At 35.8% G+C, this 21943-nt stretch overlaps 1 protein-coding gene across 1 annotated transcript in view; it reads right to left on the bottom strand.

Annotated features, from left to right (window-relative positions):
* The window catches only part of LOC134855064 (myeloblastin-like), a 128467-nt gene that overhangs the window by 5523 nt on the left and 101001 nt on the right, over nucleotides 1-21943 (bottom strand). The window contains exon 4 of the mRNA XM_063871444.1: nucleotides 670-776. Within this exon, the coding sequence (XP_063727514.1) occupies nucleotides 670-776 (107 nt within the window). The remainder of the gene's footprint in view (nucleotides 1-669; nucleotides 777-21943) is intronic.

Genomic DNA, 21943 nt, shown 5'->3' with positions numbered 1-21943 from the left:
AGCCAAAAAAATTGCATAAGCTCAGGACCGTATTACGTTTCAAAAAAAATTTAAAAATTTGTCACTTAGTGTTATTTAAAAAGTCAAAGCTTGTCCAAAAAACACGCAAGCCCAAATATATATTTCCTAGAAAATTGGGCCAAAAAATAGCTAAGTCTTAGGATGATATCGCCCTCTTTTTCAAAAGCTCTGCTAAACTTGTTCAAAAATAAACGACAAATCAGAGGTTATTTTAAACCTTAGTCAACAAGATTAGGTCCTGGTTGAAACATTAATAGTACACTATTGTTGTACGTTAACAGAAATTTTGAATTTTAAGTTTTTTTATAGAAAATTATCTGCACGCTACGCTAAAAAACAGCCGCTTTACGCGTTTATTGCTTAAAACTTATCTCGCGCGTAAGTTGTCCTAAATAAGACAAATTGACAAATACAAACCCCAAGAAAATTTCAAAGAGCTATCACAGGTATCCTATTGTAGTGAAACTATTAGTTCAAGAAAGCATTGGCTCTATAGGATGGTATGGAAAATTTCGTTCTAAAAATGGCCAATCAAAAAGGCGAAATTAGCCTGGAGGAAAAAAACAACCCGAGCACAAAAATTCCGTCACTTTCTTCGAAAGTCGGAATAATAATTTCCACAACTGATTAAATCACAAAAGAACTTACGTTTTTGAAATGCTACACAATGTGCAGCAGTTAAGACATATCTCTCGTCAATAATAGTAGATCCACAAAAGCCAGTTGAAAATGTGTATTTCACTCTTGCATAGAACCTGAACAAAAACAACTGGTTTATCTCAGCGAAGAGGAATTACAGTTATAATTCAATAATGACGAAACCCGACAGATAAAAAAAGTATCAACAAGATGGATGTTTGACAATTCACTTCAAAAAAATTGATTATTTAATTGGACCTGTTTAACAATTACCGCCCTCTTTTAGGAAGGGGCATAATTGTTAAGTAGATTGATTTTGTCGAAGTTTCGACCAATCGAAATGCAGCAACTTTTGAATTAAAAATAGAACGCTTATATTTAACTGCTTATATTTATAGGGGTGACATATTTTTAGTAGATACCCTAGGAGGGGACTGTTAAAGAGATCCATTTCGTTTTCACCAACCTTCGTTGGGGTGTGTCCAAACCGTTTATTATCATCGACTTCTGTGCATTTTGAAACGATGATTGCTTCGGTTCGTTTTCATCTCTTGAAAACTTCGAGTTTTTTGATCGCGCTGGAACTGCAAACGAGATTACCGAAATGTTGGCAAAAATGACAACGACGATTTTGAGCAACTGCATTGTAGCAAGTAATTCGAGTTTATGTATTTACCACTCTTTTATTTAAATACGTTCATCAAAGCTTGTTGACAAAATATGAAATGTGTTTTATTCAGATTTTCATTCAAACGCTGTAAACAACGTCTAACAACTACTGTGACTCCAAATTTGCTGGCAAATCGGATCGCAAACTCAGCAGAAAACCATATGTTATCGTTGATTCACAAAAATGTCGAGAGCCGTAGTAACAGATAGATTAGAAACTATTCGTATTAACTTGACAAATTCACAAGATTAGCCATCAATTATACTTCATTAGGTTTTAAAACCGGTTTCCTTTGATGAAACAGCAGTCAATGACAAATTTCATAATTTCGTTCTTTTGCCTGAGATTTGGTAGTCAAATATAATTATTTTGAACAGAGATGAACTTTAAGCAATAAAGTTTAAAGAAGTTTTAGTTTTGATTGAGCCAATATCAAAAGAAAAAAATGCGTATCGTTGGCTAGAACCTTCAAGTCAAATAGGTTTTCAAAAACTGACCTGATACGTGTGACAATTTTTCTCAATCACGATCAGGAAAAATTAGGTTAGAGGCCAAACAGCTGCGGATTAAAGCCCTCAAAAAACTTGTTCGACTGAAAAAAAAACATTTTTCATTACGAGGCTGTGTACTGGAAATTTGTGCGCGTGTGTGTATGTATATTCCTGGGTTACAAAGACAAGACTTTAAACATGTTCCAAAAATAAGTGGATTCCAGTTTCAAAATTTCCGTGGATTCCGCGGACAAATACCTGTAACGAAAATTTTATCGGCACATTGGTTTTGTTGTGGATTCCGCAACGAGCAAACATAGATAATTGTTCCAGTCTCCGCAAGTTAGGTGGATTCCCCAAACGTAGGTGGATTCTGCAAGTTCATGAGGAATACGCTGACAATTTGCGGATTCAGCTTACATTTTGCGGAATCCGCTTACAACTTGCGGATTCTGCTCACACTTCGCAGATTCCACTTAAATTTACGGGTTCCACGGAAGCTCAAATGTTTTTCACAAACATATTTTGATTTGTTCAAGAACTCCACAAAACGTGTTGCGGATTCCGAAAATTTGCAAGTTTTTGGAGCGATTTTGAAGAAGATTAAAAAAGTAGCAAGGTTGCGAATTCCGCAACACATCTGATTTCGTCTTGTTGCGGAATCCGCTGAAAATTCAGAAAATGCACAATTTGGCCTCGTAATATTATTGAAACCATTCACACCACAGCACACGTGCAACCGAAAACAAGTCAACAAAATTGACAAACTTTAAATTAAACTGGATCACAGATGAAAAGTATTTCGAAATTTAAGCTCAAGACAACAATACGATTCAAGTTGTAATTAAAAATTATGTCACGAATTTTAATTTAAAAAGTCGAAATTTGTCCAAAAAGACCCAAGCACAAATATATATTTCCTCGAAAGTCTGACCAAAAAGTATCTAAGTCCAAGGATGATATCACGTTCATTTTCAAAAGCTTTGTCAAAATTCGTCGAAAAGAAACGACAAACCAGAGGTTATTTTAAACCTTAGTCCACAAGATTACGTCTTGGTTGAAACAATGTGAGTACACTATTGTTGTACGTTAACAGCAATATAGTGCTGGTTTAAATTATCCGGACAAAATGAATAAAGCTTGAAACCTAAAACACGTTTCTGTTTATTTAGGTTAGTGTATTACAAAAATGTAGGAGACAAATCAATCTTAAACTTTCAACATTCAACAGAAAATACATGGTGCAGTTTGTTACGGCCTGCTCCATTTCAAACCTAAACTCAAAATGCAAAAAGATTCCGTTAACATCTCGCCGGCCGCAATCAAATATCGGCTCTTTTTCCTTTTCCCCCCACCGCACTCAAACACATTATTTTTATGGTCTAACGAGTGGTTTTAGAAGGTTAATTATGAAAACCAAATGTGTTTGTCATGGCCTAATTAGTTTACATGTCAGTTTGCATGACAATCGATCAATGTGAACATTAACTTCAAATGTAAAAATTTGCAGGTGGGGGGAAAAGGAAAAAGAGCCCAATTATCTTTTGTAATTACAATCACGGGGCCTACTGTGTTCTGAATTGATCCTTAAAAATTGTTTGTAAGTAAAAGATAAATTTTTGAGCTCCACTATTGTTCGACCCATAAGATATTTTCATTCTTTAATCAATATCGACAGCAGAATCTTTTTTGGTATGTGTCTTTCAGGCTTCTTTGAAATTCGTGTATTTCAAGTTCAAAAATTATCTCAAGCTCAAAACAGTTATAAGCTTTCAGCGGTTGTTTTGGGATTTTTTGACAAGAAAAACGCAATTTTTTCGTTAGCTGTTCAGTTTTTTAATAAGGTTCTTCACTGTTAGTATATACTTTTGCATTCCGCGAGCGTCATAAACTCTGAAATTCTTGTAGAATAAGGACTGCTAACTTAGACATTATGGTCTGTTTTATGCTCGCTTTGAACAATCACCTATGATGAGAAAGCGCAAGCGCGCTTGTGTTAAGCATGTTCCAACAGGCAAAATCATTCCCATCTGAAATGTGGCTAAATTGGTCATTTCTCTTTATCCATAAAAAAGAGGGTAAAAAAGTTTGTTCATAGGTGCGTGAGGATGGTTGTGTGCACAGAGTTCACCAAAAACGGATGATTTATTGCATTTTGAGAAATACAAATTGTGCAAAGGACAGGGTCTAAAATATTTTATATTTGCTTGCATAGTTGAACAGAAAAGGAAAAAAGAGCAGAGGGTTATTTTTAATAGGTCGTTAGAACTAAACATTTTCATCCTAACTGATCGATCAATTTTTTTTTCTTTTTAAGGAAGATTTCCTAAACATTAATATACCAAAACTAGGAACACGTGAACAAAAAAGATAATTATCCCTAATTACTTACCTTGTTTTTACGTATATTGTTCCCACTGATAACAACTATAAATACCAACTAAATTTCTGGTAAGTTATCAAAAAAATTGATGTCAAAAAACCTTCATAGAAAATTTTTCGTCTTGCACCGATCCAAAAAAGTGGTGTCCAGACTGAAAACTTCAAACGAATAAGGCTAAAAATTCCTTAGATCTTTTAAAACCTGAAGAGGCAATGGATTGGCTGACTGCTTTCCTTATGGGAGCACGCTCAGAGAAGAAAGTTGACAAGGATTTAAATGGAACGAACCCCGCAGACCTTCCAACCAATATTCTCTCCCTCGACCAATGTAGACTTCAAGCATTCATTAAGTTCGGGAGTCTTGTTTCGCAAACAAAAACCTCATTGAGATCCACATTTTGGTACGAGACTACTGCAGACCCCGAGAAATGTGGTTGTTGCCGACCAAACTTTGTTCATATCGACTGTTTAGATTCAAGGTGAGTCCGACGGCGTCTAATTGATATGAAATTTATTAAACGTTTAGCGATCAGGCACAGCATTGCACAGCTTTGCTTTGCACCTTAGCTTTGCACAGCTTTTGGCTTGGAACTCCAAAATTATTTTCAAAAAACCTGCATATACTTCTAAATCAACAAAAAGACATCCATGAAACTTTTTTAAAAAGCTTGCAAAGCTAAGGTTAGAACTGTTGGGATAAATCTCATAGTGACAAATCTTCAAGGGGTAAGAAAAATAGCTCATGTGGTAAGATAGAACTATGCAAAAAAATGTCAGAGTAAGTTAAGTGACAACAAGACAGTTGAAAGTAGATTAAATGAGAGAGTGAACCATCATACTGATGGGGGGTCAGTTTTATGAGGGGGAATGAGTAATATCTGAGAACGACACTCAGCAAAGAAGCTTTTTTGCATCAAGTCATATCATAATCGCCGCTGCACGGGAAAATTTCGTCGTTGATGACACAGTTTGAAAAGATTTAACAGGACACAGGTTCTGATACAACAGTGATATCTTCAAGCATCTGGGAGAAGCTTTGAAGACCTACTCCATATGGAACTGCTCGGTCTCTGAGACAGTACGATGGACACAAAATCTACTTCAAAGGAACAACAGTTTGTGACCTGACTTGGAATGGTCGAAATTACCCAAAGCTACCCCCGGTCTTTGTGCAATCGAACAAGGGTTTTGGACTCCTGGTAAACGATCTCTTACCAATCTACTACTCGATACTGGCACTCAGAGTCATTGCCGATAGTCAAAGGAGACAAGGTTCAGGTGAAATTGAAGCCTGGAGCGCTACCTTTTTTTGCAAGGCTTGCAAAAATCCGATGTCGATGCAAGAGTCAGTAAAAGCAGAGCTAAGGACATGGGCAGACCGGGATTCTCGAGCCATTGCATCCCGAAGGAGTTACCAATGCATCACTTATGTGCCATCATCAGTTGTGTTGCGGAGAAAGAAAAATACTTGGTCTCAGACTTTGTGCCGACTAGAAAAATGACCTCAATAGCAAAATAATAGTCAAAAACAGCAAGTTACCGGTAATGGAAGCACCTTTATTTGAATTAAGTCGACTCAGGTTTTTTTGAAGTATCTCTTAGACGTTTGCCTTCGAAGTGAATGATGAGTCAAAATGGGTGTTCGCGGTATACTCGACAGGGTCTGCTCAAGATGTTTCGACTACCTCAAGGGATGAAAACTCCTCCTCGATATTTGAAAACAGCTCGGAGAACACACTCAAGGGAACCAAAGGCTTGATTATCTTTCAAGGCGATCTGCTTGTCTTTAGAACATCACGCGTGCGAGTAAAGCGAAAAAAGGTACAACAACTCTGAGAAGATAAGTTTATCATCAATGAGATCAAATACCCACAACTGTTTTGTTTTTAGTCTATTCATTTTCAGCTGATGGAATCAAGCCTGGTGATAAGCTTATTGAGAAGCTTAACGAAATTACCCCTGAACCACAAGATTTTCGACCATTTTTTGAACTGGCAAACATCTACGGACGAATGAACCGCAACAATGCCAGCAAGGCTGTCTCCCTCATTGATTTCCGGATCCATGACTTCTGCAAAAACACATTGAACCATAAAGATTTTCAACCACTTTTTGGACTGGTAAACATCTATGGACGAATGATTCGCAACATTGCCAGCAAGGTTGTCTCCCTTATTGATTTACGGAGCCAAGAGTTTTATGGAACGATCAGAATAAAAAATGCTTTTAGAAATTTTAGAACATCCAACAGAAATTTGCTCAGAACCAGTTGTCCAATTCTAGTTCCGAGACAATTGAGTGGCTGTGACTTCTGAGCATGCAGTTGGCGGGGTTCTCTCACAAGAAGGACATCCAGTGAGGTACTTTTAAAGGATGCTATAATCAGCTGAGCGCAATTAATCCAACATAGAACAAGAAGCTTTGACAATCGTATTTGTGTTCACTCGGCTGAAACAGTTGTTACTGAAACAGATGATCATATGCGGATGCTCTGAGCAGACTGCCTTTTGACGACCAGACACCAAAAGAGCAAAATCTGTTTATTTCAGATGAACATCTTCTTCGAGACACGCAGACAATCAAGCTGATCGACAAAAAAAACAATCTCTAATCTCGATCATTTCAGGACGTCTTCAAACGTATACAGATCGGTGATGTAGGAAAGTCTCAGAAGTTGAATCTCACATCAAGAACGAATCTGAAATATTGACAACACAAAAAGACGTCAGCTACAGGGGAGTGATACCTTTCATACTATCGAAAATCAAGTGACAAGTTATGGTTGATGCCGACAAGACTCATGCAGCAGGACAAGCAACCGAAATGGCGCTGAAAATGGTTTTTTGGTGGCTGACACGACATGTCTCAAGATGCAAGGTCTGTCGAATTCCATCGCATGGGAAAACAGTGGCCAGAGACAGACGCATCGCAACGAATCCGTATGGAGTCTGCGCAACATATGGACTCTGCACAAAAAAAAGGAAACAGAATGGTTGGTATTGACGAAGAAAGTGGTTGGATCGAAGTATTACCTTTCAATGACAGAACTACTCAAACAGTCAAAAATATTTGTCAAGAGTCTTTGACCATCATCAAAAAGCAGAACCAAAGCAATAGCAAAGCAGTAAAAAAAGCTGTGAACTATAAAAAGGAACACGAATTTGTGAGCGATTACTTCAAAGCTTGATACAAGGGAGTACTCAAAAAGAAATAACATACCACCCAAGGCCAAATGAAATGGCAGACAGAGCAGTCGAGTCGGTTAAACATGCCATGAAGGCATGGGGAAAACCTAGCAGTCACTTTCCCTGCGTTTCTCTAACGAGCACTTTCTCTAATGAGCAAAATTGTGCGCCTATTCAGTGCACAGTTCGGCCTCGTAATGTTCGATTTTTCTTTGTTAAATTTTTGGATAGATTTTTTTAGACAGGTGCGTTAGCTCTCTGCCACAACTCTGACTTTTAATTTGATGAACCAAAGAATTCTAATAACTAGCTATAAACCTGGAAAAAAATGTCTATATTCCGGTTTGATAACGCTTACTAATCACCAGCGTATAAAAATTAATTAACATCGAGAAAACTATATCGATCTATTTTTTCCGCACTTAATTCTGAAAATACAAACCACTTTTAATACTAGAAGTCGATCATGTTTTTGTGTGACTCTTACTGATTTGCTGTTCTCTAGTGGCATTTGTCTTCTTTTGTTAAAGAAAATGAACTGAACTAATACTCCAAAAGTCATACTCCAAAATTCAAATTTGAGCCTTTTTTCCTTTAAAAAAACAAAAAATTATTAGGAACTGAATAGAGTATTCGCTACATTCATGATTTTTAAAAAATCCGTCAAAAAGTGTAATTCAAACTTCGTAATTTGTCTTTATAAAAGAAACTGCCTGAGCACAAACATTTCGCTTTTTTCTGAAAAACGGATCAAAAATCTGGTCTCAGCAGGTTTTTTCGAAAACATCCAGCTTTGTTTATAGATCTGATTACGAAAACCTTTCTAACCAATGCTTAGCAACGTAATACAGTCTATTGCGATTACAGTCTATCGCTATGAAATGGCGCGGCGATCAGAATTAGTAATTCGATCAAAATTATTGTAGTAATGAACTTTTTTACATATCATGTCGCTCCATTGAACTTTTCTTTTCACGCTGAGTATGGTTGCAGAAATTCAGTATTTGTTTTTATTAAGTTCAAAAGCAATTTAATAAAATTAATCACTGAAAAAAGTTCTGATGACTAATGCATCATACTCCTTAAATTCATTAAACTATAAATTAATTCAAAATATTTGTGAACCCCCGCTTAGTGTCAATCTAAACTGAGGCCATGTATTAGCTGCCAATCAAGTTGATTCACGTGGATCTAAAAGATCCATGGAGAAGCCACCCGACCCGACAGGCTGATGCCCTTTTGATACACAGAGGCGATACAGCATGAAAATAGCAGTGCAAGCTAGCAGACAAAAAAAAGAAAGTGACTAAACTATTAGAAAATTGAAAAAGAGAAATTAACATCAAAAACCTTTAAAAACTTTCAAAAATCAACTTAAAAAAATTCAAAATGTTTTACTGGAATTAAGTTCGATTTGCAAAAACCGCGATCGGAAACACAATTGACGACAAATAATTTAAACTCAAAAAAAATTAATCAGCGGCAACTCAGCCGACGAAACTTAAAAGATTTCCCGTAAAACCGAAAATATGATTGTTGTCATGAAAAACTTTGCAATAAAAGTTTGCATTTTGTGCGATCCAGAACGATGCATACAACTTATGCTTCTAATACAAAGACCCAAATTAAGCCACTACGCCGATAAAAAAAACCGAAACCCTTTAAGCCTAGTTTAGTTTTCAAGCAAAAAAAAAACAAAAACGGCAAAGAATATGAGTTCAAGGCTAGTTAAATCAAAATATGCAGAGTAATACGAAACCTTACAAGCATCTGCAGCTTAATTGCATCTAAAAGCATACAAAAATCAGTTCTAGGACGTTGCAACTAAGCCGACAAAACATAAGCAGACAAAATGAAATCTGTTATTTTTCTTTTCTGGAAAAGAAAGTTTCCGGTTTGAAAGAAAAACTGTTTCTGCTCAGATTCGAACCCACAATCTTTGCCGTCCTCCAAGTAAATTTCGCCTCCAGGCGAGGTTTGAACTCATTATGAACCAAGTTGCTAGCTAGTTGGTCTTTTTTTATTCTATTGCCGACTTCAAGTATAATAACATTTAACTTTTGAAATAAGCAGTCAGAAACTCGAAAGCAATCCAAAACATCAAAAAAGTTTCGTCTTTTGAAAATGAAACTTACTTTAATTCTGAACGTACTGTGTGTCTGAGATTTGCTTGGTCGAATTTTCCATTCGCTCAGGTATTGTTGCTTTTTGAGTTTGAAGGTTTCCTCCAAAGTTCCAAAAAATTGACAGATTATTTGAGCTCGTGATGGCTTTTTTATTCAGATCAAGTTCGAATTTCCGATTGAGAGTTTCGAAAAGAGGGTTTCACTTACCATCTGAGAGATTTTGTTGTCAACTAAAATTGAAATTGTTTTTTTTTCTGCTATCATTTTAGCCAAGGTTGTATGGCAGTTCACAACTATCAAACTTGAGCCTGAACTGTTTGTCTCAGTTTCAAAATTGTTAATTATTGATGTCAGCTCTTAAGTATCATAAAAATTCAAATAAGTTCAGAGTCTGAGCTAGACTTTTCATTTAAAAATGTCCGATTACCCACAATATTCCGATCGTTGAGAAAGGAGTGTTTTCATCCACAAATGAACACGGTATGTTTAAATTGGCAACCAAGACGTGATTAGCACCTTCAATTTTTGATACAAATGTATTTCAATTTTTTGGCATCCTTAGTTTGATTTTGGTGATTTTGCAATTCTTCGAAAAAGTTTGGTGATCATTTCACCACTTTTGATGGCTGCAAGCCTTCTAATGGGGACACAGTTTGCTATTTGCCGTTAAATCAAACTACCCACTATACATTTGATCTTAACAAAGCTTTATCTTTAGACTCTTGTTAGTCTTCTAAAAGCATACATAATATTATCATATTCCCACAGACTAAAGTAACAGAAAAAGCTTTCTATGATGAAATGAAATTTTACTTGCAATTAAATTTGATGTTTTCAACAAAAAATCAATTTGCCTAATTCAACGGAATTCTGTTTATTCCAATCAAGTTTTAGCAAAATTCACAAGCCACTGAAATTTGCATTGAGTAATTGAAACCAACAAAAAAATCAGAGCAAGATTTCGAATTTTTAAGCTTTTAGAACTCAATTGATTTTGGTTTGTCTAACTTGGTAAAATTTTCAGTTGCTGCAGATAAAGGTGATTCCGGGCAATGAAACACGTTTATATAAGTTTGAGTAGTTCAATTAGCGGAAAAAATTATAGCAAAAAAATAAATTTGCTGGATAAAGCTGTTAGTTTTCCCACTCAGACATCAGATTTATAAACCTTAGAATTGAATGATTTAGGATTTTGTATTTTTTAGGCAAAGTATCTGATACTCAAATGTGGAGAAAAACTGAAATCAAAGTTACAATTTTTCTTTTAGCATTTTAAAAATTCATGTTTCCAGGTTAGTTTCGAAACTATTTTTTCAAATGTTTCCGGTATTGCATTTAGAAAAAACGCTTTTCCAACTGTAATGGAAGTTTTGTGACTGGCGTTTTTTGCCAAAAAATGTTATGTTTTTTTTTCAGACGAAACATTGACATTTATGCCCAAACAAGAAAATAGTTCTCAAGCTAATCTAAATTTGATCTCAACTTATTTAGGAGTTTACCAGACGTTTTTCCTCAATCAATAGAATTGCCAAATGTTGAGAGTCATCAAACATTCAGCGATCTCATATGCACAATGCATTCCAAACGACCTGAATGAAGATGTTTTACACACATAGTATAAGGATATTTTTAGATTTTAATTTTTTTAGGCATTGGCATAGGCATACAAAAATATGCAAATCAACACAAATAAGATCCTTGAGGGCTTTTTGAAACATGTATTTGGAAAAAAGGTAAAAACTTCATCTTTCTTGTGTATGCAGGACTACGTTAGTGACACAACTATTCAAGTACAAGAAGCACAATTTTTGGGGCCAATTTCGAAATTAGTTTGCTACTTTTTTGATGTCACATCTTTGTAAAACTAGGTTACACTGTTTCCGTTTATGGATATTGTATGTTATCATTTTTTGGGGGAAAAAGTTTTTTTAGGAAGAGGCTGACTTTTATGCCAAAAAAAGAGAAAAAATCAAATTTAGCAAAAAAATGTGAAAATTGTGTGACCAGCTTTTTTTTCATAGACTTTGACAATACAATTATAAGATAAGGTATGAAGACAGATTGAAAGCATTTTTTTGCCTTTTCTGGCAAAATTCACGAGAGTTTCTAGATCCAAGAGCAGCCCGCAATCAAGTAAAAAGAGAAAAAATAATGAATTTTCATTGTCAGTCTCCAAAAATTTCAGAAAAAATAGGCATTATAATCGATTACAAAAAGATCATAATTTTACTATTTTTCGAATAAAAAAAAAATTTTATAATCGATTATAATCAATTATAATCAATTGTTTTTTGAAAAAAAACTATTTTTAAAAAGTTTCAGGTATTCGACCCCCTGCCTACCCAAAGGGTTCACATTTGTATTAATATGAGACATCCATATTCAGTGACGCACCCTTTGGCCTTTGGCGCCAATAAAAACTAATTTTTGGCCTGTTTCTTCAAAAGTTTGGCTGCGGCGCACCAAACTTGGCCAAAACAGGTTGTTTTAAGTGCTTTGGGAATGCTCAGAAAGCCAATTTGGTCGACAAAAAAAGTTCGATAAAATTTTTTAAAAATCTGCCTCCACTCTTCGAGAAAATCTCATATCCGCCCGTGGTTTACTGATTTTATTTCATACTGATTTTTTTTGTTTTCTTGCAGAATAGCTAAATTATAATCCATTATATTTCATTTTTTTGTAAAATAAGGTTTTGATAGAAAAAGGGATCATAATCTATGATAATAGATAGTATTATATTATCAGAGATTATAAAAGATTATAAGATATTGTCGGAAGAATTATAATCAATTATAATTAATTATAATATATTCAATTTTCAGCAAAAATTTTATCATTATAATGGATTAGAAATCGTTTGAACATCTAAAATTGGCGCTTATAATTAATTATAGTTTGGTACGATTATAATTATAATAATGTAATCTATTATTTTTTCTTTTTACTGAGTGCGGGAGCTAATTAAAATAGGGAAAGTAAATTTAAACTAAAAACCTTGAAAAACCCACATAAATTTCTCAAAGCTCTCAATTTTAATCTTGAGAAACCCAAAGTTTTGACCAAACCCCTCTGATAATCTGAAATAGTCATGAAAAGCGAAGTATCAACCGGATGACGTTTAAGAATCAAAAAGATGTTTGTGAACAAAAATTCAATCGGAAACTATAATCTCATCAATTTAAAAATTGTTCAATTTTGTTTTAAGTAATATGACTGATACATAAATGAATTAATTCGTGCAGGTTAAATTATTATAAATTGGTATTGATTTGATAGATGCAATTTTATGTCTACTAGCCAAAGGGCCAGTAAACCGAAACTAAGATTATCATTGCAACAAGGCAAAACCTTATTTTGTTATGCTACATAACTACCGATTGTCACTGTTATTTTGCAATTGTTACCTAACTCTGATGTAATTTACGTCGTTCTGATCTAGTTTCGGCTTCAAGATATGGCGGTTTGTAGATACGGTGATTTGATGAGTTTTCGCCAAATTAGCATAGGGTTAGTTAGAAAATAGGTTTAAATAGCATACACTAAAATAAGTAAGCTAGAAATCAGGGTGAAATAGCATACACTAAAAAAATAGGGTGAAATAGCATAGGGAAGTTTGGTAGAAATTAAAATGAAATAGATTAATATATCGTGCTGCCAGTTATTACTGTGCAATTCAAAACTTGACTTATTTAGAAACTAATTTCATGACATTTCTTACGACCACATTTTAATCGGAATCCAAGCCGCGAAATACCCATTAATCGAAATAATTAAATACATATTTGAAATACTCCAAATAAAAAAGACTGCTCCAGAATAATTTCAAAAAAACTTACTGCCCATGAGCTAAGTTATCACGAAATTAGAATTCATTTAAACTGCATGGCTTCAGTGAAACTTTATCTGAGAATGATTAAGACTACTCTATCTTTCGAAACCATCTCAGCTTATGAAAAGATAGAAAATAATTAAAAGCCCCTCAGAAAGATTTAACTGAACTTGCTTGGATTGAAACAAACGAGTTATTTTCTTCATTTAAATGTCGTTTAACTAAATGTGAAGAAATGCTCCTCAATTGTGAATTGTTACAGCCACAAAGAGTGCAATTAGTGAGAATAATTTTTTCAGTTCAACAAAGAAAAGCATTTGTTTCAAAGGGGTTTAAATGGACTCTTCCATCTTCAATTGGGACCAATTGTTTCAGGGGGAGATTATTCGTTTTGCTATTATTTTAAATCTTGTTTTTTCTTTGTTCGAGGGGAACGCGGTAGTTTACTTGGTCGATGAGGGGTGGGGAATAGTTCACTTGATCGATGAGGGGTGGGGAATAGTTCACTTGGTCGATGAGGGGTGGGGAATAGTTCACTTGATCGATGAGGGGTGGGGAATAGTTCACTTGATCGATGAGGGGTGGGGAATAGTTCACTTGATCGATGAGGGGTGGGGAATAGTTCACTTGATCGATGAGGGGTGGGGGATAGTTCACTTGGACAATGATGGGGCCGGGGTTGGGGGAAATTGTTCACATGGGCCCTCAATTGATTTGCCCATCTTCTGGAATCAAATCCTCTCGGTCATCAGTGATTTGCCCGGAGTGGTACTCGTCAGGGGGGAGTGTAGTTGCATTGAAGTTGGCGCTGTTCAGTTTGTTTTCATCTGCAATATCAACCGATTTGCTTGCTCCGGAGCAGTAGACATGGAGTCCAGGAAGATCTTCTCCTGACGAAGCTTTCGATCTGTTAACAGTTCAGTGGTTTCTATAGAGAAACAGTTTTGTAAATTTCCCTACTTTTTGGCAGGTTATTTTTGTTTTGACCGACACTAGTAAACAACTTTATCTACAAACCAACTCGCAACTAATCATATTTACTATTCAGGATAACAGAAATGTCTGTTATTTTCTGGCTTCATCAAGCATTTGGATGCGTTTATAAGCTTTGATTTTTTTTGCCAATAAATTTTACCGTATTCATCGGTTCCTCATTAGGTGGTACAAAATATCAAAACCATGTTTTTTCCTGAGAACTTAAATTAGTTCTATAGAAATAATTTAGAAAAAAATGTGTGAAAACTTATTTCAGATGCTTTATTGATCAATTTCTGACCGCGCAATCTACGTTGAAAGCAAACACTTTTTGATACAAAACAAACCTGCTTGTATAAAAGGGCGAAGCCCTGAATGTTCCGATTGCATTTTAAAGCCAATTTTAAAAAATTGGTTGATAAACTGATACAAACAATAAACAAAGATAGCCGGTTACTGTGCAAGTACCACAGAATGTTTCGACCACAGCTCTTAAAATTTTTTTTTTCAAATTGGTGTCGTGATAAAAAGATCTGCAGAAAAAAATAGAACTTAGTTATATTTGAGAATCAAAGAAAAATAAGTCAATTTGAAACCAGTTTTTGAAAAAAAAGTACCAGTAAAACGAAAAAAAAAGTTTAAAAAAGTTTGAAAAGTTTTCAAATTTTTTCATTTTTTTGCAGAATTTTTTTAAAAATTTTTCAAGTTTTTGATTCTCAAAGTTGCGCAAAAAAAGTTTTCCTTCTATTTAGTAAAACTAAGTTTTATTGGCTTTAATCAAACTTAATTAAGCTATTGAAATCCTACACGGTCACCTTATTAGATCGAAATTAGACAAAGTTCAAAAATTTCAAACTGGTTCTCCTCAATATTGTGAGAAATATTTCGAAAATTTTTAGTGTCGTTCGAATCACGACTAAAACGTCTTCAATATGACATAACACTCAACACAGACCAACAACTGTTCATGGCACCTGATCATGCCTGGAAAACAAAAAGAAAAAAACTAAAACACACCCGAAGTCAAAATTTCTCCCCATTTTAATGGTCGTAACAAAAATTGCAAAAACTCGTTGCCTGTCACCTTACCTCAGAACCAGTCGCTAAGTTAATTTTTCTATCAATTTTAGCGGAAGAAGGTTGGAGGTTGGATCCTAGACAAAAGTTTTGTCACAAGTTTTGAAACTTCCAAAGTATAAAAAAATAGCGCCGCTGTCTCAGTGGTACGGATTTCGATTATCAAAAAATTCGCTTAAAAAATATCAGGTGTTAGCGATAAACTGTTCAGCTGAAATTAAGTATACAATTAAATTCTCAGAATAAGATGATCAAAATATACATTCTAATTGTAGCACAGTAATAAGTTTTTTTTTTACTTTTTAAGTATTTAAAGTGTTAAAAAGTCAACCAATGCTTGATGAAAGTAATATGAAGCATCGTATCTATTTACTATTAGCTTTCATCAGTTTCCGTTTTACTTGAGGAAACGAATTATTTGTAAAGATATTCGTGAAAAAAATTGGGCTGCTATTTTGTTGATCAGCATCCATGGACGCTATGTAGATTAAAAGCAATAAAATTGCTGATTAATCCGACTGCATTTTAAGGCCAATTAAAAAACTTTGATTGAAATACTGATAATACAAAAAAAAAATAAAGAAGTTCTTTTTCTCATATATATTTTTTCATCCCCCCCCGTGCCCCCTTCACACACACACACACACACACACACCCGCTTGGTCATTTACAACTGGATATTTTTGGTTTCTCTTACTTTTGTTGAAGAACACAAGAGTTAATGTTAAAATGAGTTTAGCTTATTAGTGTTAAAATGAGTTAATATATGACGCATTATTAGTATCAATTTGGCCAAGTTAGTTTTTTTAAACCTCTCTAATTTTAAGAAAACAGATCACAGAAAAAATCTGTTTCTAATGTGAGCTTCGGACATCAAAATTCTTCAGGCGGTGACTTTCAAGAAAAATCGACAAAAACGCTAAGTTAAAAAATCGAAACCCAGGTCGAGGTCCGCGACTCATGTTGCGATCGAAATGGGTCGCCGGAATAGACATTCCGCGGCCAAAATTCCATCATCCCACAAGAGGCCTGAGTCGCACAAAGTCGCAGCATGCCTAATTTGGGTCGCGGAATTTCGCAACATACTTATTGTGAGTCGCGCAAAGTTGCAAAATACCTAATGTGAGCTTCAGACATCAAAATTCTTCAGGCGGTGACTTTCAAGAAAAATCGACAAAAACGCTAAGTTAAAAAATCGAAACCCGGGTCGAGGTCCGCGACTCATGTTGCGATCGAAGTGGGTCACCGGAATGGACTTTTCGCGACCGAAATTCCATCATCCCACAAGAGGCTTGAGTCGCACAAAGTCGCAGCATGCCTAATTTTGGTCGCGGAATTTCGCAACATACCTATTTTGAGTCGCGCAAACTTGCAACATACCTAATTTGGGTCGCGCAAAGTCGCAACATACCTAATGTGAGCTTCGGACATCAAAATTCTTCAGGCGGTGACTTTCAAGAAAAATCGACAAAAACGCTAAGTTAAAAAATCGAAACCCGGGTCGAGGTCCGCGACTCATGTTGCGATCGAAGTGGGTCGCCGGAATGGACTTTCCGCGACCGAAATTCCATCATCCCACAAGAGGCCTGAGTCGCACAAAGACTCAGCATGCCTAATTTTGGTCGCGGAATTTCGCAACATACCTATTTTGAGTCGCGCAAAGTTGCAACATACCTAATGTGAGCTTCGGACATCAAAATTCTTCAGGCGGTGACTTTCAAGAAAAATCGACAAAAACGCTAAGTTAAAAAATCGAAACCCGGGTCGAGGTCCGCGACTCATGTTGCGATCGAAGTGGGTCGCCGGAATGGACTTTCCGCGACCGAAATTCCATCATCCCACAAGAGGCCTGAGTCGCACAAAGACTCAGCATGCCTAATTTTGGTCGCGGAATTTCGCAACATACCTATTTTGAGTCGCGCAAAGTTGCAACATACCTAATGTGAGCTTCGGACATCAAAATTCTTCAGGCGGTGACTTTCAAGAAAAATCGACAAAAACGCTAAGTTAAAAAATCGAAACCCAGGTCGAGGTCCGCGACTCATGTTGCGATCGAAGTGGGTCGCCGGAATGGACTTTCCGCGACCGAAATTCCATCATCCCACAAGAGGCCTGAGTCGCACAAAGACTCAGCATGCCTAATTTTGGTCGCGGAATTTCGCAACATACCTATTTTGAGTCGCGCAAAGTCGCAACATACCTAATGTGAGCTTCGGACATCAAAATTCTTCAGGCGGTGACTTTCAAGAAAAATCGACAAAAACGCTAAGTTAAAAAATCGAAACCCAGGTCGAGGTCCGCGACTCATGTTGCGATCGAAATGGGTCGCCGGAATAGACTTTCCGCGACCAAAATTCCATCATCCCACAAGAAGCCTGAGTCGCACAAAGTCGCAGCATGCCTAATTTGGGTCACGGAATTTCGCAACATACCTATTGTGAGTCGCGCAAAGTTGCAACATACCTAATGTGAGCTTCGGACATCAAAATTCTTCAGGCGGTGACTTTCAAGAAAAATCGACAAAAATCGACAAAAGTTAAAAAATCGAAACCCGGGTCTAGGTCCGCGTTTCATGTTGCGATCGAAATGGGTCGCCGGAATAGATTTTCCGCGACAAAAATTCCATCATCCCACAAGAGGCCTGAGTCGCACAAAGTCGCAGCATGCCTAATTTGGGTCGCGGAATTTCGCAATATACCTATTGTGAGTCGCGCAAAGTTGCAACATACCTAATTTGGGTCGCGCAAAGTCGCAACATACCCAATTTGGGTCCCGCAAGGTTACAACATACCTCATTTGGGTTGTGCAAAATCACAATATACCCACTTTGAGTCGCAATGGTAAAAATATACCTAATTTGGGTCGCGCAAAGTCGCAACATATCTGTTTTGGGTCGCGCAAAGTCGCGCAATTATTTGGGTCGCGCAAAGACACAACAAACCCATTATGAGTCGCATTGGTAGCAACATGAGTCCCCAACCTCGACCCGGAAACTGGGATGAATAAAAAACACTCCTCGTGACAAAGCCAAACTGTACCTTTTGAGAATTTTATGTGGAATTTGCAACCAGGGAGCAGTCTTTGACCTCTTTTTGGCTGTTTTGTTTCCTGTGGTTGCAAACAAAGTTTTAACAAATTCAAGAATTCGACTCTGATTTCCAGGAGTTTACACGCACCAAAAAGTACAATCGTTATGCAAGCGTAAATATTCCGTACTTTAATAAATTTTGGGCGAAAAAACTCGAACATAAGTGGTATGGGATAAGTTTGCGCATACCTGCTTAACCTACTGAACGATAATAAACGGCGGGGTAATAATAAAAAAAACAGCCAATCGAGCTGCAAGCTTAGCATAAGATATACTTTTTTATCGGCTTCAATGTCTTGGCAAATGTTTCAGATAAAGACAAAATCTGCCAATCAAAAGGACAATTGGCCGGTCGCTTTGACTGTCTAAATGCAATCACTAACTTAAAATCAGAAAAAAAAAAACAAATCAAACAAATCATTGGATAAAAGCCATGATTTATAACAATCAAATAGTTGCTTTTTGATGAAAAAACAAGCTGACTTGAGAATTTTGATGTACATTTTTCCGAATTTCGAAGAAAATGCTGAATGTTTACGCTTCGATTGATTTTTATGGGATGATTAACGCGCAATATATAGCGGCATTAAATAACGTGCAAATAAATGCGTTCCAAATTGAATAGAGGCAAAATAATAGGTTCGATTAAAACAAAAGAGACCCTCAAGTCACCCTTTGAAATTTTATGGGGAAAAACACACCCTTTAAAATTTTATGATACCTTATGAGGGAAAAATAATATATATTTATTAATTTTCAATAATTTTTTTTTTCAGGTAAGCACCTTGAAATTGGCCTCTAAGTGCAGTCACAACGTTCATCAGTTCGCTCTGATTTACAAGATTTGGGTCGCGCAAAGTCGCAACATACCCAATTTGGGTCCCGCAAGGTTACAACATACCTCATTTGGGTTGTGCAAAATCACAATATACCCACTTTGAGTCGCAATGGTAAAAATATACCTAATTTGGGTCGCGCAAAGTCGCAACATATCTGTTTTGGGTCGCGCAAAGTCGCGCAATTATTTGGGTCGCGCAAAGACACAATAAACCCATTATGAGTCGCATTGGTAGCAACATGAGTCCCCAACCTCGACCCGGAAACTGGGATGAATAAAAAACACTCCTCGTGACAAAGCCAAACTGTACCTTTTGAGAATTTTATGTGGAATTTGCAACCAGGGAGCAGTCTTTGACCTCTTTTTGGCTGTTTTGTTTCCTGTGGTTGCAAACAAAGTTTTAACAAATTCAAGAATTTGACTCTGATTTCCAGGAGTTTACACGCACCAAAAAGTACAATCGTTATGCAAGCGTAAATATTCCGTACTTTAATAAATTTTGGGCGAAAAAACTCGAACATAAGTGGTATGGGATAAGTTTGCGCATACCTGCTTAACCTACTGAACGATATTATCCTTTTTTCCCCTGACATCGTCTTATTGGTCAATTTCGATTAATTATTAGCAAGTTTTGTCTTATAAATGGAATTTGCAGCTATAGAAAACGTAGAAATATTTCGGTTTTGAAAAAAAAAACAGTTAGATTTCTCTTACAAGGGAAAGGTTTATTCTAGACATATCTTATTCATACTTCTTAAAGAATTAATGTTCACGCATCTTGATGAACAAACACAATAAAAATACTGCTATACAGCCCAACTGCTACCTTTTGCCAGTAAGTTTTTGCTCTAATTTCCCAAACAAGAACAAACTAATTAGAGGATGACAAAATTATTTGGTCTCGATACTTAACCTTAGAAAACTCCTCGTTACACCATTAAAATTGATGCTCATGTGAAGTGAAGAAGAAAGGGAGGGCGGGGTAATAATTAAAAAAAACAGCCAATCGAGCTGCAAGCTTAGCATAAGATATACTTTTTTATCGGCTTCAATGTCTTGGCAAATGTTTCAGATAAAGACAAAATCTGCCAATCAAAGGGACAATTGGCCGGTCGCTTTGACTGTCTAAATGCAATCACTAACTTAAAATCAGAAAAAAAAACAAATCAAACAAATCATTGGATAAAAGCCATGATTTATAACAATCAAATAGTTGCTTTTTGATGAAAAAACAAGCTGACTTGAGAATTTTGATGTACATTTTTCCGAATTTCGAAGAAAATGCTGAATGTTTACGCTTCGATTGATTTTTATGGGATGATTAACGCGCAATATATAGCGGCATTAAATAACGTGCAAATAAATGCGTTCCAAATTGAATAGAGGCAAAATAATAGGTTCGATTAAAACAAAAGAGACCCTCAAGTCACCCTTTGAAATTTTATGGGGAAAAACACACCCTTTAAAATTTTATGATACCTTATGAGGGAAAAATAATATATATTTATTAATTTTCAATAATTTTTTTTTTCAGGTAAGCACCTTGAAATTGGCCTCTAAGTGCAGTCACAACGTTCATCAGTTCGCTCTGATTTACAAGAAGTCTCGTTTCGTCAACGTTTCTTGATACGGTACTGAAAAAAGAGAAAATTCAAAAATCATAACTTTAGTTATAAAGGTTTTTAAATACCAACTTCCGGTATCAGCATGTGGTGAAAATGAAAAAAAAAACATAAACTTGACTGATAATAGTATTTGCGCATCATACCGACGAATCTCGCTGGGTTTGTCTCTCTACGTAAGATGCGAACCCAAATTAACTTTTGTTTTCATGCCGGTTTTTATTCTTCCAAATCAGCTAACCCAGTGATTGTACATTTTGGAACAACCTTTTCTATCGTGCGTTAAAAACTTACTGAGGTAAACATTTCTACTATAGGTTTTTGCTTACTGCAACACACTGGCAGAGATCTTTTTTTGGACTGATCAGCTTACTCGTTTTTTGATGCGGAACTTTATCAGGAGTCTAAAACTTTGTCAAGCAAATGCGCAATGCTGGTCCTTTGTTTCGAAAAGTATGTTCACTTTGTGGGTCGAAAAAATTCGAAAATTTTTTTTACCACTCTAGAGCAACACTTTCAGATATTAAACTAAAGAAGACTGGTTTCAGTTTCCAAACTCTCTGATCTTTTTGTTGATTTTTCGGGGGTGAGAGGAAAAAAAAACAGAATTTAACTGTTCGATTGGTAAGCTCAGCATGAGACTAATATTTTCTCGTCTTGAAAATTTCGCAGCTATCGAAAATTTAAGCTAAATAAGTTGACAAGCGGTCAGTGAGATTTTTTTGTCTCAACGCAATTTGTATCTCAAAATCATCAAAAAATTAATTCATTGGTTAATTTGAAAACCACGCTTACTTGAGAATTTCGAGTTACTATTCCGACTTCCGAAGAAAGTTCAAAATATCTAAAGTTTAATTATTTTTTCGTTTTATCAACTTTTGACTTTTTAACACTGCGTTTTTAACAGTACTTTTTAATATCTCACAAAATATACTGCTGGCTTGAGCTCAAATGTAAGAAAAAAAACATATTTTAAATGTGCTTAGTTTTTGTTAAGTTA

This window comes from Symsagittifera roscoffensis, chromosome 10 (genome assembly GCF_963678635.1).
Source record: "Symsagittifera roscoffensis chromosome 10, txSymRosc1.1, whole genome shotgun sequence".
Lineage (NCBI taxonomy): Eukaryota > Metazoa > Xenacoelomorpha > Acoela > Convolutidae > Symsagittifera > Symsagittifera roscoffensis.
This window is presented reverse-complemented; position numbering and strand designations above follow the sequence as displayed.